Source organism: Trichosurus vulpecula, chromosome 4, assembly GCF_011100635.1.
Source record: "Trichosurus vulpecula isolate mTriVul1 chromosome 4, mTriVul1.pri, whole genome shotgun sequence".
In the NCBI taxonomy this organism is placed as follows: Eukaryota; Metazoa; Chordata; class Mammalia; order Diprotodontia; family Phalangeridae; genus Trichosurus; species Trichosurus vulpecula.
This window is the reverse complement of record NC_050576.1, coordinates 232,859,003-232,874,394: the sequence shown is the minus strand read 5'-3', so window position 1 is coordinate 232,874,394 and position 15,392 is coordinate 232,859,003. Positions and strand designations below refer to the sequence as shown.

At 42.2% G+C, this 15,392-nt stretch overlaps 1 protein-coding gene across 1 annotated transcript in view; it reads left to right on the top strand.

Moving 5' to 3' along the window:
- Positions 1–15,392, top strand: part of LOC118849185 — a 53,938-nt gene that overhangs the window by 2,398 nt on the left and 36,148 nt on the right. The window contains exons 2-5 of the mRNA XM_036758259.1: positions 5,706–5,737; positions 8,366–8,422; positions 13,606–13,644; positions 14,280–14,315. Of these exons, the coding sequence (XP_036614154.1) occupies positions 5,706–5,737; positions 8,366–8,422; positions 13,606–13,644; positions 14,280–14,315 (164 nt within the window). The remainder of the gene's footprint in view (positions 1–5,705; positions 5,738–8,365; positions 8,423–13,605; positions 13,645–14,279; positions 14,316–15,392) is intronic.

The window sequence follows — 15,392 nt, the reverse complement described above, 5'->3', positions numbered from 1 at the left end:
GCACCTACAACATGCCAGCGGTTAAGGGACTTGCCCAGGGTCACACAGCCAGTCAGTGTCTGAGGCTAGATTTGAACTTGGTTCTCTTCCTGACTCCAGGCCCATGGCTCTATGCACTGAACCACCTAGCTGCCTTTATACCTTTTGGCTTTCCCAATGCAATATCTGCTGTCATTTAATGGATGAGGAAACTGAGGCTAAATGCCTTGCTAGGGTCTTCCAAAGATAGTGTCAGGTGAGATTTGAACCCAGGTCTGCATGACTTTCAGTACCACATGTCGTCCACAGAAGTATATGTGTGCATGTTGTCTTCTCCTGCCCTTTTTTTCCCGAAGCAATGGGGTTAAGTGACTTGCCCAGGGTCACACAGCTGGTGTGTCAAGTGTCTGAGGCTGGATTTGAACTCTGGTCCACTGCACCACCCAGCTGCCCCTTTCTTCTGCTTTTTAATGATGGGGACAGTTTGCTTTCTGCTTTTGTACTCCCAGCCTCTAGAACTATTTATGACACATACTAGGTGCTTAATTCATGATGATCAATTGATTGGATAACTGTTGAGGTGCATGTCTTCAGAACTTGATAGTCCCCAGAACCAGCCTCATGTAGTTCTGTCTTCTGGCTATCTTTAATCTGTAGTATCTCTTGAGCCCATCCCTGCATTGCAGAGACCCTGACAAAAGCCACCTTCAGTACCTAACAATTTTGACTTTCAGGGCCATATCCTGCTAGCCAGACTAGGAACTTGCTGCTTTGTCTGGGTTTGTCTGGGCAAAGGATGCTGAAGCTGAGAGCCTCCCTGAATCATTGAACAGATGGATTCTCATTAGAGCATTGAGGCTGGTGACTTTGCACAGCCCTCCCTCACTTAAATCCAATTCACTTGCAGACTATGGCATGATCTCTCTAATGCCACAGCAACATCTCTCTGATGCCACAGCGCCATTTCTCCAATGCCAAGGCACCATCTCTCCAGTGCCATGGGGCCATCTCTCCGGTGCCAAGGTACCATCTCTCTGATGTCATGGCATCATCTCTCTGATGTCATGGTCCTCTTTGATAAGGAAGGACAAACCACAACTCTCTCTGGGAGGTGGCTTTTGCTGGTTCCTCCCTAAAGAAGCCTTTCTTGTTGAGTTCATCACCTTGCTGTGGCTTATGCCTATTGGGAGGAAATGGTGCTCAAGGCTTCATTTTCACAGGAGCCACCTACATGGAGACTGGAAGGTTTTTCTGTAGCAGACAGCTATTAGTCTGCCTCTTCTGGAAGCTCTGGGCTTAAACTCTGGGGATATAGGGAACCGCAAAAGCAGTCTCTGCCCTCAAGGAGAATATGTTCTGAGTGGGAAGATATGCTGTAAATAGCTAGATTTAGAGGGCAGATAAAAGGCTAGCTGAGAAGGGAATTAGATGTGGAGGTTCAAAAAAACCTGGTAAATGCGTTAGGCAAGTTTCTGAAAATGTCAGAATGGCTCCATGTTGCAGTATACAGTTTATAAAAGCCCAGGCTGGCCCTTGGCTGAGTTAGGCAGTTTGTGGTCTACGCCACCGACTGCTCAGGGTTTCCTAACAGTTATGTCTGGAGGGCAGAGGCCATCCAGCTTTTTGCCCTTGTAACTCTCAAGACCTATTTTAGCAAATCTTTGTCGAATTGAATCGGATTCTTTTGCCTCCTTCCCCATCAAAATTTATCTGGTGCATAAATGAAGAGCGGATTCAGCCACAGGCTTTATGAAAGCAGTTTATAACCCTGACCAGCTTCTTCCTCCAGGGACTTGAGCCTTTCTGCTGAGGGAGATAAAAAGTTATTTGCAAATCGAATTGAGATTTTGTCTTCCGAGAACAAAGGAGGCTCACGTGGCTTTGCGGAGATAAAGTTTGTAGGTTTACTCCTGGAAAGGATCTCCCAGCCCTTTGCTGGAAGGGCCTTAGAGGCTATCCGGTCCAGTCCCCTCCGATGAGGAAACAGAAGCTCTGGGAGAGGTCACAAAGAGAATGAATGTCAGGGTGAGGACTTGAGTACAGGACAGCAAACTCTTTCCCTTGTAATATGCTACAGGAAATACTAAATGAATCCACAGGGTGGGTAAAAGAAAAACCCCATTTTTCAGATCAGCATTTTTTAAAAAAAGAAACTGATGCTTTGATGTACATATTTACTAGAGCGAACTTTTATACACAAATAGAGGAAGTCTTTAGTTTACCTACGTCCCCCATTTACAAACAGGAGCCTTCCCTGTTTGTATACTTCCCTGCAGCTTCCCTGCAGTTGAGGATGCTGCTGGGGCGGGCGGCCTTTCTTTCCCTCCCTCTGGCTGCTGGAGACCCTGAGGTCTGACTGCTCCTCCTCCTTGCCACCCCCACCCCCAGGTCTGGCCACGCCTCCCCCACCTGGCCACTCCTCCTCCTTGCCCCGACCACGCCCCTTCCCTCTCCACATGTCTGGCCACACCCCCTCACCCCCCTCCCTCCCCCCCCCCCCCCCCCCCCCCCCCCCCCCCCCCGCCCCATGCCTCCTCCCCATCTGGCCTCTCCTCCCCTTCCTACCTCGCCCCAGGTCTGGCCGCGCCTCCTCCCTCTGGCGGGATCGGGTGGGGGGAAGGGGAGGGCCTTGGTTTTTATCCTCTGTCCGCTGATTCCTGGCTAGTGGCAGGACAAAGGAAAGAAGGAGGGAAGAGGGACAACAAACTCCCTGCACCATGACCAGAACGTGTCCCTGCTCCCGGGGCCTCAATTCTGTTTCCATTCCAGAGCTGGGGTGTGGGGTAGCATCCACACTATCGTCAGGTGGGGTGGCCCAAGAACTAGCATGGGAATAGTGGATGCAACCTTGTCTTGGAGGAAGATGGGGCCTGAAGTCAGGAAGCCCTGGGTTCACCCGTGGTCTCAGGTACTAGCGCTGTGACCTTGGGCAAGTCAATTAACTGTTGTCTGCCTCAGTGTCTTCAACTGTAAAGTGGTTTAACAATAATATCTACCTGCCAGGGTTGTGGGGATGCGCGCAGGCATGCGCGCACACACGCACGCACACACATTTGTTGCCTAGCACAGTGTGAAGCACTTGGTAGGTGCTTAGTAAATGCCTATTGCATTCTCTTCCCATTGGAGTCAAGAAGGCCTGGGTTCCAAACCTCTTCTCTGGGTGACCATGTCTTCCTGATCCTTAGTTTCCTCACCTTTAAAAGAGAGTAACTGAAACTTGGGGTGCCCACCTCAGGTTTGCTGTGGGGATTGACCCAGATTCTGCTCGTGAGGTGTTTTTGTAAACATTAAAGCAGCCCTCTAAATGCCATAGATGACTATGATGATTGATGATGAAGACAGATTCCAGCTTGCTGCAGCTCCTCTGTGCCTGTGGCTTCTACCGAAGCCGTCCTCCTGTCCTAGGCCATTCGACCTTTCTCCTCTCCTCCCTCCACTCTCTCACAGCTCTCCCCAGGCCATCTCCTGCATCCAGTGACTTGGAGTTGGGACAACGTTTTCCCCACTCAGTGCCGGGCAGGTTGGGGTGTGTGGCTGGTGAGGGACAGAAAGGGAGGGTGGAGTGAAGAAGAAAATCCCTTATTCTGTTGCCAGAGCATCATCCCCTGGTGGGACTCTTGAGCTATATTTCCCTTAGGCTCTTTAGTGCTAATATAATACCAGACTTTCCCATCTACGGGTGTAGTTGGCCAGTAAACCCCAATATGTAGCGTGGAAGTATTGGGCACCATGATTTAAGGAAGACGTTGATAAGTAAGTACAACGGAGTCCTTGGCTCCATACCATATGAAGATCTAGCTGTTCTATTGTTGAAGGACCTGGAGCTGTTCAGCTTGAACCAGAGAAGAGTTTGGAGGTGGGAAGAAACCCACCAAGAGTCAGACATGACTAATCGACCGAACAACAACGAAGTTCTTAGATCTTTCAAAGATGTGTCTTTATTATATGTTCTTATTATATGTCATTCTCCAGCTTCTGCTCACTTCTCTCAGCCCTCCCGTTCATACAAGTACACAGAATGCCAAGTTCATAGAGATGGTAATTTTCATCAGTGCCTATAGTCCAATTGGCATTCACACACCTACTTTGTTCTCCCCCATTTCCTCTACAAGGGCCTTTCCGGTCTGATTTCTAACTACCTTTCCCACTTTGTTTCACATTATTTTTCTTCTTATGCTCTTATGTTCCAGTGAAACTGGGCTAATAGCTATTTCCTGATCTTGATGCTTCTGTGAAGGAGTCCTCCAAAGCAGAAAGGCGTTTGCCTCCAGCTCTGCCTTTTGGAATCAAATCTTGGACCAGGATGATGAAGAGCTTTGAGTCGCTGCCATGCGATGATTTCTCGAAAGAGCTGGGGATATTTAGCCTAGAGGAGAGACGACTCAGCGGGACTTGCTAGCTGGGTTCAGATATTTGAAGGGCTGGTGTGTGAAAGAGGAATTAGAATTAAAGCCCCACTCAGATGTCATTACCCTAGGCAGCCTTCTCTTCAGCCTTGCAGCCAGAAGTAACTCCTCTGCCAGAATCTCTTTCTTGTTCTTTGCCAAATCTCTCCTGTGCACAAATCTCCTCTGATCATTTATTTATTTACATTTTTGTTTGTTTATTATTTTTAGTTCTAATATTTATTTGTTAATTACAGACTGAGACTGGTAGATGCTGGAGATACTTCAGGGATCATCTAACCAATCATCTCTGAGCAGCACAGTGACCTCTTCTGGCCACCACCAGCATCTTTATGGTGTTTTTTCTTTCATTTATTCTCTTTCATTTATTAGAAGAGAATTTATTGGGCTCTCACCTCTTGTCAGCCAGTAAACACTTATTAGGCATCACTCTGTGGTAAGCACTGAGGATACAAAGGAAGATAAAAAAGATGGTCCCAGTCTCAAGGAAATCACAGAATAACGGGAAGACAATACACAGACAACCATGTACAAACTATCTACAGGACAAAATTGGAAATAAGCAACAGAGAATTAAGAGGAATCAGGAAAGGCTTCTTGTAGAAGGTGATAGGGAGCCTTATTGGGTTGGGTGGGGAGGGGCTGGCATGGTTGGATCTGTCCTTTAGGAATATCACTTTGACAGCTGACTAGAGGATTGGAAAGGGGAAAGACTTGTGTCAAGTGTTCCAACCGTCTATTGCAACATTCCAGGCATAAGGTGATGAGGGGACTTGCTAGGGTGATGTTAGTGTCAGAAGAGAGAAAGGGGAGTATTTGAGAAATGTTGCAAACTTAAAATCTACAGGCTTTGGCGACAGATTGGATATTGAGGGGGCTGAGAGAGAAAGGGAGAAGTTGAGGATGACACCTAGGATACCAGACTGGGTGACTGGGAGGTTAGTGGTGCCCTAAATGTGGGCAGCTTGATGGTGCAGTGGATAGAGCATTGGTCCCGGAGTCAGGAAGACCTGAGTTCAAATGTGGCCTTAGACATGTACTAGCCAGGTGACACTGGGCAAGTCACTTAACCCTGTTTGCCTCAGTTTCCTTATATAGGAAATGAGCTGGAGAAAGAAATGGCATACTTCCAGTATCTTTGCCAAGAAAACCCTGAATATGGTCATGAAGAGTCAGACATGACTGAAAAAAATGACTCAACAACACAATAAATTTTTGGGAAAACCTTTTATAATGAGCATCTTGAAGAGCAGCATAACCATCTTGTCCAGAAAATGTTCTGATTTAATGTCTTGTCTTTTATTTTCCCCCCCATTCTAGTGGTTACGATACTCTCTCTTCACAAGATAGAGGTATGGTAATTTTAAATTTTAAATTTAAATTTTAAATAAATACTTATTTGAAACTGTACTGCATCAATATCTATTTTCTTCTTGGTAACTGATTTCCTATTTCTTGGACAAAGACAATGTTTTGTCAGACTGAGCACATTTGCAATGTCATATAAAATACAGTCCCCAACAAAAATGTGCTTTGTGGTTACTTGAAAATTAGAAATGAACTATCTTTGATCAGTTTTTATAGTTAAAAAGACATACAAGTCAACCATGGCTCTCTAAAGGAGTTGGAGAAGAAACCCAATGAGAAATCAAAGGGAATTTTTTTAAAAGGCCACAACAAAAATGGTGGCAGAGATGAAAAAAGGATCAGTATGTAAAAGTTAAAATAATAGAAATGGGAAATAACACCAAGAACTGCTTGTTTTGATACTAACTAAATTGCTACCTGGTCAATAAAACAATAGAACCGACATGAACACAAAGATAAATGAGAGGGGAGAGACCCCAGTCTAGTTAAAGAGTACTGAGTTTGAAGTGAGGATTCTTGCTCTGCCACTGATCAACTATGTAATGACTTTGGGCAAGTCATATCTCTTGACTTCGGTTTTTTCATCTGTAAAATAATAATAATGATGATAACTAGCATTTGCATAGTGCTTTAAGGCTCATAAAGTGCTTTACAAATATGTCATTTTGCTCCCATGACAATCCTAGGAGGTAGGTGTTATTATTAACCTCATTTTATATATGAGGAAACTGAGGCAGAGTTTAAGTTACTTGCCCAGGATCAGTTTCTGTGAGACTGGAGTTGAACTCAGGTCGTCTGGACTCCAAGAGTAAAATGTAAAATGAGGAAGTTTCACCAGGTGACCTTTTAGGGTCCCTTCCATATTGAAACTGATGATCCTGATTAAAAAAAAATAAATACACCTTGTATCAGGGATATGCTGGTAAAAATTTAACAACTGACTCTCTGTGGGGTAAAAAAGGTATATACAACACAGCATTAAGTTTCTACATTGTTAACATTTTTGTCATCACTTTCTTAAAGTCTAGAGACAACAATAAATCAAGCCCTGATTTGTAGCATTTGTCAGTTTCCAAGGTGGAAATGCTCACAGTGAAAATTTAACAGTTGGCTCTTGCAAATCTCTAAGAACTGGTTGCACCACCACTTTGTACTTGTCAAATTGGCAAAAAATAAAATAAAAGTGAGAACTCATTTTTTCTTTTTTGGTGAGGCTATAGGGAAGGAGGTATAACATGAAACTGCTGGGAGAATGATATTTTTCTTGGAGCTCAGTCTGGCCATATAGTAGAAGAGATCTGTAACTCATGAGCCAATGATCTTATTAATTAGAGTATATCCTGTGTGTGTAATTGACAATGCCAAATTTTTCACAATTTCTTTGAAAAGAGGGAAAAATAGCTACACACTTAATATTCTAAAGATGGGGAATAACAAACAAATTGTTGTGGAACAATTTAGTGGGATATGATATGATACCCTATTCAAAATGAGAAATGTGTGAGGACGGCCAGGAAATATGGAAAGACAAATGAAATGATGATGAAACAATGCACAGTAAAAAAGGACCAGAAGAACGGCAGGATTTTCTATATTTAAAAAAAAATAACCAAGCGTATGGATGTATTCATACATATACATTCACACATACAAATGCAAAAGGACAGAGTCAGGAGAAAAATATATAATGAACATGTTGATATTTGTTTGTTAAGGTGTATTTTTATTCTAAGTCATTCAGGTTACTGAGTTCCTTGGAAATTTTTCATTGTCATTGAAATGGTCGCTTTTATAACAATCTTTTTTCCAAACAACAAAAGGGACCCATTGCATCTCCTTGTTGAATCGTTATATCAAGGATAAACTTGTCAGATCAGGAGTGTTTCCCTCCACACACTGGCCCCGCCTTATTTACCCAACCTCATCTTGTAATACTCTCTAGCTGAGGAAAAATATCCGTATACCTTAGAGATCATTTTCCAGAGGAGGTTCACAAAGACTGAATAGTTCACTACCTGCAGTCGATCAAGGTAAAAGAGAAAAACATTCGGAAGATCATATGATTAAATTGGCTGTTGGCCCTGGGCACTGCCAGGTTATTGGTACAGGAGCTCTCTAAGTTATTTAATAGGTCTGAAAGCAGATGTTCCATTGTCCCCTTTATTACTTCCTCAGTAACAGTGAGTGTGTGCTCCACACTGGCTACCCAAAGCAAACGGTAGTTTCCTTTGTTTAAAGTAGAGTCGGATGACTAAGAGTTGGGAGTCAAACATTACCCCACCCTGTGGTTTAGTTTGTTTTTTGTGTGTGATAATCCCTAAGACTTACTCTGTCTAAAATAATTTTCCTGCTAGAATGTAGGCCAAATATATTTTAAAAGCATGAGTTTGATACCCAAATATTGTTTTTATGATATAAAATAGTTAATGTTGAGGGTTTGAGGTTGGCATCAGATCAAAATCAGTGATTGGATTATGAACATGGCCTGCTTGTCATATATGTGGTTATGTCTTGTGGGATTAAAATAGACATTAATTTGTATATTTGTGTGCTGTTTACTCATCTTTGTTTTTATTCTTTTAATTTGAATTTTCTTTCTTTCCCAAATTTAGAAAGTATATCAGAGAGTCCTGCTTCTTCTCAGGATACTGCTCCAGGCTCCAGATCAGGTATGGAGGAGACTTTCACTGTTTCTTATCAGAGCTTGCTGGAATGCAGATGGGATTGCATGATGAGTCCCGTGTTGGGCAGAATTAACCTGATTGGCCTTGGAGGTTGGCCATGTTGCCTAGTTACAGTTTTATTCTATACTGTGTAGACACAGCCAATGTGTGACTGTTGAAAAAAAAAAAAGCAACATCTTGTTACCTGTAAAAAGTTTTTGTAGTTACTAATCATACATTCCTTATTATGGGCCTGGAATCCACAGCATCATTCAGGGCTCACGTTGGAGGCTGCTTCTGGCTTTGCCCCCTTGTTCCTTTCTTCCGTTTCCAATTACTTTCTATTTCATTGTTGTATATACTTCATGTTTTCTTCTGTGTAGGGGGTGTATCTCTGCCATGGAACAGTAGTTTCGTTAGGGTGGGGACTCTATTTTTGTCTCTTTGTTTCTTACTGCTGAGCACTGTGCCCATGGTAGGTAGTCAGTTGAATTCAGCTTCCTAAATTGAGTTGCATTATGTGCTTTCAGAAGTTTATGCATGAGATAGTCCTTTATTCCACACTGGCCTTTTCCTCCCAGGATGTACTAGGCTCACACTTGTGACTGATGGAGGGACCCCAAAGCTTTGCCCAGATATAATTGGTCTAAATGCTGAGATGCTGCTTTGCAAATATCCTGAACAGTTATGCCTGGCAAGTCATGATTTGGCATAGCCAAGGCAAGAGATGGCACGGTAATTTCTCTTGTTGGCCTTTTGTATTGAGGCAGCGTGGCCCTAGTGGAGAGTGTTGGACTTGTAGTTAGGAAGCTTTGGGTGCAAATGCTGCTCATGCCTGTAGCGGCAGTCATGCCACTGGCTGGGTGATCCTGGGCAAGTCTCTTAACATATCTGTTGCCTGGGGTAGCTTTCTAGGATTTTCCTAATCAGTTATTGATGGTGCATGATCTTCCCAGTATTTCCTCATTGAGGAAATCTCGATCTTCCTTTGTGTGTCCCATATGGATTACATTGTGGAAGGGAGGCTGGGATTGAGGTGGCCAATACAATTGTACCGATTTTGGTGGTGGCACATTTGCTGTTTTAGCCTCAGTGATATTCCACAGTTTTTGTTGTTTCAGATGGACATTTCATAGCACCTTGTCCAAACTCCTAGTGAAAAAAGAGCTAACAGTTACTACTGAAGTAGTGAACTGACTCCATCCTACCTGATGCAGGGCAGGCTCAAAGGGCATCCCCTGAATTTAAGTTGGGCCAAGTGAAGGATGTTATCACAGGGGAAAAAAGATCGAGCTGAATAAAAATATTCATAGCTGTGTTATTTATAATGGAAAGAAACTGGAAACAATGCTACACGTGCCCAATGATTGGGGAAGAATGAATCAAACTGAGATTTAAACAGAATACAATGTTTTTGCACCCTAACATGACCAAGATGAGAAGGGTGCTGAGTTTGGACCTTGAATGCCTTGGTTCTTACTCCTGGCTCTGACAATGATGACTTGTGTAATTTCAGGAAAAAAAAAAAAACATTTCACCTCTTTGGGCTTCAGTTTTCTTATCTGTAGAAGGGGAAGATTAAACTAGATAATTCCTAAATGTCCTAAGCCTGATGATCCTCAGTAACGATGATTAGAGAGGGCAGAATCAAAAACACAATATATACAGTGAATTTGAGCCTGGGACATGGTGAATGCCCAGATGAGAAAGCTCTTTTGGTGGAGAGAAATTCGTACCTTTTCTGTAGTACTTCTAGAGAGTCATCTAGAGCATTAGAGGCTATATCTGGCCCATTACTGTAGGAAAAGCCAGATTCCAGCTGGTCCCTTCGGTAGTTTAAGTTTGATATTAGAATGAAATGTGAAATTTGTAAGAGATCTGAGTTAGCAAAAGGGGATTTAATTAACCATAGCAGGGGAAGGATATTTAGAGAGGAGATTGTTTTGATTCATCTCAGTGCTGCTCCCCATTTCTTTGTTGTCAATCAGTTCATGGCCCAGTATGGGAAGGATATATCTCTTGTGGTTTTTGGTTCTCAGGCTACCAGTTAAATCTTGAGCATGACTTCAGAAACTTTAAAGGAAAAGAAGTGGCTCAGCCCCTATGGCAGGGGCTTCCTCCTCCCATACCCAGGATCTCTCTGCCAGTTTGTGTCAGGGGTGGTCTTTGAACCCAGGCCTTCTTGCCCTTTAGGTCAGTTCTCTCTCCATTGTACCCCAACAGCAAAACAGTCCTCAAGGAAAAGTTATACAGATGAACAGGAGCTTGGAAAGGTATGTGGATGTGTTATTAAAATTATAGTGACGTTAAATAATGACATCAAAGAGGAAGCACAGCCTTCTGCTTTGCTGCTGCTGCTGCTTCCCGTGGACCATATGACTTTCCAACTGATTTGCAGCTGAAACCTTTCATGGGTTTTTGTTTTGTTTTTTTCTTAGGCAGTCAAGCTTAAATGACTTGCCCAGGATCATACAACTAGTCTTAGGTTGTATTTGAACTCAGATCCTTCTGACTTAAGGGCCGGTACTCCACCTAGCCATTACCCATAGAATTTTTTTTTACTAGAAGGGAAGCTGCTCAAAAGCGGAGATTATTTTTACTTTTGTAGCTCTTAGCACAGTGCAGCACTTAGCTTTATACACAGTAAGTGTTTAATATATGCCTTATTCATTTACTCAAAATTAGCATACTCATTTTCTTAACAAATTTTAAATAACTTGGGAGTTTATGGTTTTATTAAGGGTCTTTTTTGTGTATTTGCATGCTTTTATTGATTATTAAATTATGAATATTATTAAATTATTTAATATGAAGAAAGACTTTTTAGTATTGTTAGGATTTCATACTCTTATCAGTTATTTCACTTAGCTATTGTTAATAATAATATGTAATTAATAATAATAATGACTAACATTTACATAGTGCTTACCAGGTGTCAAGAGCTGTGCTAAATACTTTACAATTATTATCTCATTTGATACTTGCAACCACCTTGGGAGGTAGGTGCTATTATTATGATCCCCATTTTACAGATGAGGACTCTGAGGCAGACAGGTTAAATGACTTGCCTGTGGTTACACAGCTAGTAAGTGACTGTGGCAGGATCTGAACTCAGGTTTTCCAGATTCCAGACCCAGTGCTGTATTCACTGTGCCACCTAACTGCTACTATGTGGTGTTGGGAGAGAACGGGTTGGCTCCATATTGTGTCCCTCCTACCTAGCCAGCTTTCTTCCCTTCCCACTCAGCAGCAGCTTCCTGGTATACAGTTAAACCACCAGGTGGCACTACTAGCCACCAACCTGATCCTGTTCATCAAAACAATAAGTCCCTGGAAAACCCCTTGTTTACCATGTCTGCCATGTCTCCACTGGGAGCTGGCAGGAAGACCTAAGCTCACTAGAGTTCTCACTAAAGTACTCCCTTTAATTCTTAAGGTCTCCCTCTCTTTGAGTAGCCTCCCTTGACCTGTTATTCTAAAGGGTATGGTTAGTGTGGAGTTATCTAATCAGAGTAGCTGTGAGCCCCCCTTCCATCAGGAAGCCTGGCCATAAATGAGCCCTAGTCATAAGACTTCTATAATGACATCTTCAACACAAGCAAAAATAGACAGGTAAGCTTAGCTATATACATGATTTTTAACTCTTTGGTATAGAATCAAAGAAATGTAATGAGATCTGACCAGCATAGTTCTAGCCTCAATTAATAAATGAATAAACATAAAAATGAATATGCCAGGTACTGTGCTATGTGCTGAGGATACCAAAGGAGACAAATGACAGTCCTTGACCTCAAGGAGCTTACAATCTAATGGGGAGAATGGGCTTTTTAAAAAGAAAAATCATTTTCTCTCCTACCTCCCTGTTCCCCTCCTCCCCCATTGGGAATTTTTTCATTTTTCAAATGAAGTGAATGAGGCCTATCCAGGTGATGTGACTTGCTTAAGGACACTCTGGTAGTAGCTGGGGTGGGGCTCTGTTATTTCCAGGAAGCTGACCCCCCTGGGTAGAGAAACGGATTAGGCAGCTTTTCCTCCCTGTCACCTTATTCCCCCAGACGCCGAAGACAGTAGCACAGCTTGGTATTGGAAATCAATATAATCTGGCCAGAACTAAAAGTTTCAAGGTTAGGACCTAGTGGAGGCAGCCAGCTGAATCCAGTGTGCCAGCTTGGGGGGTGGGCTAGGAATGGAAGGGGAGAAGATGCATTTTGTTATACTCCGAACTTGTACTGAGTAATAGAAACTGTCTTTGTTATTTACCTCGACTGCTTATGAAATAGTAGTAGACTGGAGGATTCCAGGCTCTCAGCTTTTCCCCAGAGTAGAAAAAGAATTGGGGCATGATCTTGGATAGGAGATATTTCCTCCATTTTTCCCTTGGGGAAAAAGGAAATTTAGATTTTCTGGGGACAAGATAAGGTAGCACCATTTCAGCCAAAGCCATTATTTGAAATCTTGACCAAAGAACTAAGATCTATCTCTCCACTTGCTGCCAAGAAGTCAGACTTCTTTGCCATTTTTATTTATTCATTCCTTCATTTATATTAGAGCCATTTCTTGATATCCTTTTCTGTAGTAACCCTCCACTGTAATCAAGAAAGAATATCCAACAAAACTATCTATGTATGACCCATTTGGCATCTGTAGTCCCCCGCCTTCTTCTCAACTGAGAGCTAGGAGAAATATTGTCATCATTTGCCCAGTGTTGGTCACTGCCTTTGGTCAAAGGTCAGTTGCTTTTTGGGGTTGTTTTCAGTTATGTTTTTGTAGTTACTGTGTCTACTCTCAGTTTCTATGAGTGCTCCCATGTTCTGCAGAATTCTTCATATTTATTCTTTATTAACTGCATAGTAATATTCCAGTATATCTACACATCACAATTTACTTACCCAATCCCCAAACTATGGGCATACTCATTTTGTTTCTGGTTGGTTTTGTTTTTTGATACCACAAAACGCACTGCTATGAATATTTGTCATGTATGGGACCTTTTGATCTCCTTGGGGTATAAAGCTAGTTCGTAGTGGGATTGGGGAGTGTGAACAGTTCAGTGTGAATTTTCTTTCAAGGCTAACATGACCAAACAGAAAATTAGACATTAATTAAAGGAACTTTGTCTCTAAATATTCTTTAAAATAGGCTTGTTTTTTTATTATTCATTTAATACATGTTATGTGATTTTTATTTAGGAGAAGATAGTTCTGAGAGTGGTTCTGAAACAGAGTCTGGTGAGTTTCAAATGATATTTATGAAAAAACCATCCACAATAAATTATTTTTTAAAAAACTAATTTATTTTTAGTTTTCAGTATTCACTTCCATAAGATTTTGAGTTTCAAATTTTTTCCCCCTCCTTCTTCTCCCCCTCCCCAAGATGTATGCAATCTGATAAATAGATTATTCTTAATCAGTTAAATGACTTAGTCAAATGAAAGTAGATCTTTCAGGACCCAGAGATCCTTGGTTGTCTTCCACTCACAGGTAATTGTGCCTCTCACTTAATTCTTACTAGTCTGATGGGTGCCATTCTTTTTGTCATTATTAGACTAAGTGGACATGGCATCTCTTTTTAAAGCAAAGGCATGCCCAAGGGGCCTTAACAACCAGGAGATTGTGGTTGTGGTCACTTTGACAGCTGGGAAGGACCATTGGTGTAGGGAAGTCCCTCAGGGGTTCCCAAGGCAGATAGGATTGTAATTGGCAAATGAAAGTGGCAAAACAGGATGATGTGATGAAGAATGATAGGAAGTGGTTGCTATGGGAACAGGTAAACCTGTTTTTATTGGCCTGTGTTCACAGCAGCCCATGCTTGAGTTCATGCTTGGTGTCATTCTGAAACTAATTAGGATGTTTTCCTTTTGTAGAGAGTGAAGAGTCACAGCTGGAAATAGGAAAGTCAAGTGAGTACACTGTCTCTTGCTCTTTATTTTTTTCATTGTTAAAAATAAGCAGAAACATTGAAAATCTTCAAGCTTAAGGTTTCCTGGTTCATCTTTTATTATACCAGCTTAAACCAACCATTTCAAATATTTTTAATAAAATTATTTTTAAAAATTGAGTCTCTTACCTGTGGAGGTACCGTATCATTCAATAAACTCCAGTTGCTCCCACTTAACTCTAGAATAAAATAAAAACTCCCCCATTTGGCATTTGAAGCCACAACCTTTTCAGCAGCATTGTTCTTTATCCCCTTCTTTCCCTCTCCATTCTGTCACATGACGCTCCCTTCTTTCCTCCATCTGTTTGCAGTGGCAGGCTCCCATGCCCGGACTGACCTCCTTCCTTACGTCTGCTCCCTAGCCTCCCTCATTTCCTTGGGTGCCACCTCCTACATCAAGCCTTCCTTGATCCCCAGCTGCCAGTACATCCCCACCCCAAATTACCTTCCATTTCTTTTGTATAGAATTGATACACATTTAATTTGTCTCCCCTGATAGAGTGGACTCTTCCTTGAGAAGCCTCTTCTTTTGGTATTCCCATTGCCTAACATAGCTCTTGGCACATAGTAGGTGCTTAATAAATGCTTCTTGATTGATTGGAACACATGGATTGTGTTAACACTACTAGTACTCACTACTGTTACTAGCAGTCTGCTTCTTTTACTGAGTGACAGTGTGGTGGAATGGCTAGAGTAATAGACTCAGAGTTAGGAAGACTTGGTTTCATGTCTGCCATATTCATCAGCTCTGTGGTCATGCCACGAACTCTCCTTACCTCCTGAGCCTCACCGGTCTCAGTTCTAAAACAATAACAGTCGTAATTGTGGTAGCCACGTCTTATGACATGGGGGACGCCTAAGGGAGATGATGTATGTATAATGCCCCGCAAACATGAAAGTATGGTATGTATTTCAGTAATGGACATAGAGGCAACATATCAACCTCCTGATTCTATTCATGTCTTAGTGCACAGAGTCAGGAAGACCTTGGTTCGCGTCCCACCTCTATTAACACTTACTGGATTTGTGGTCCCAGGAA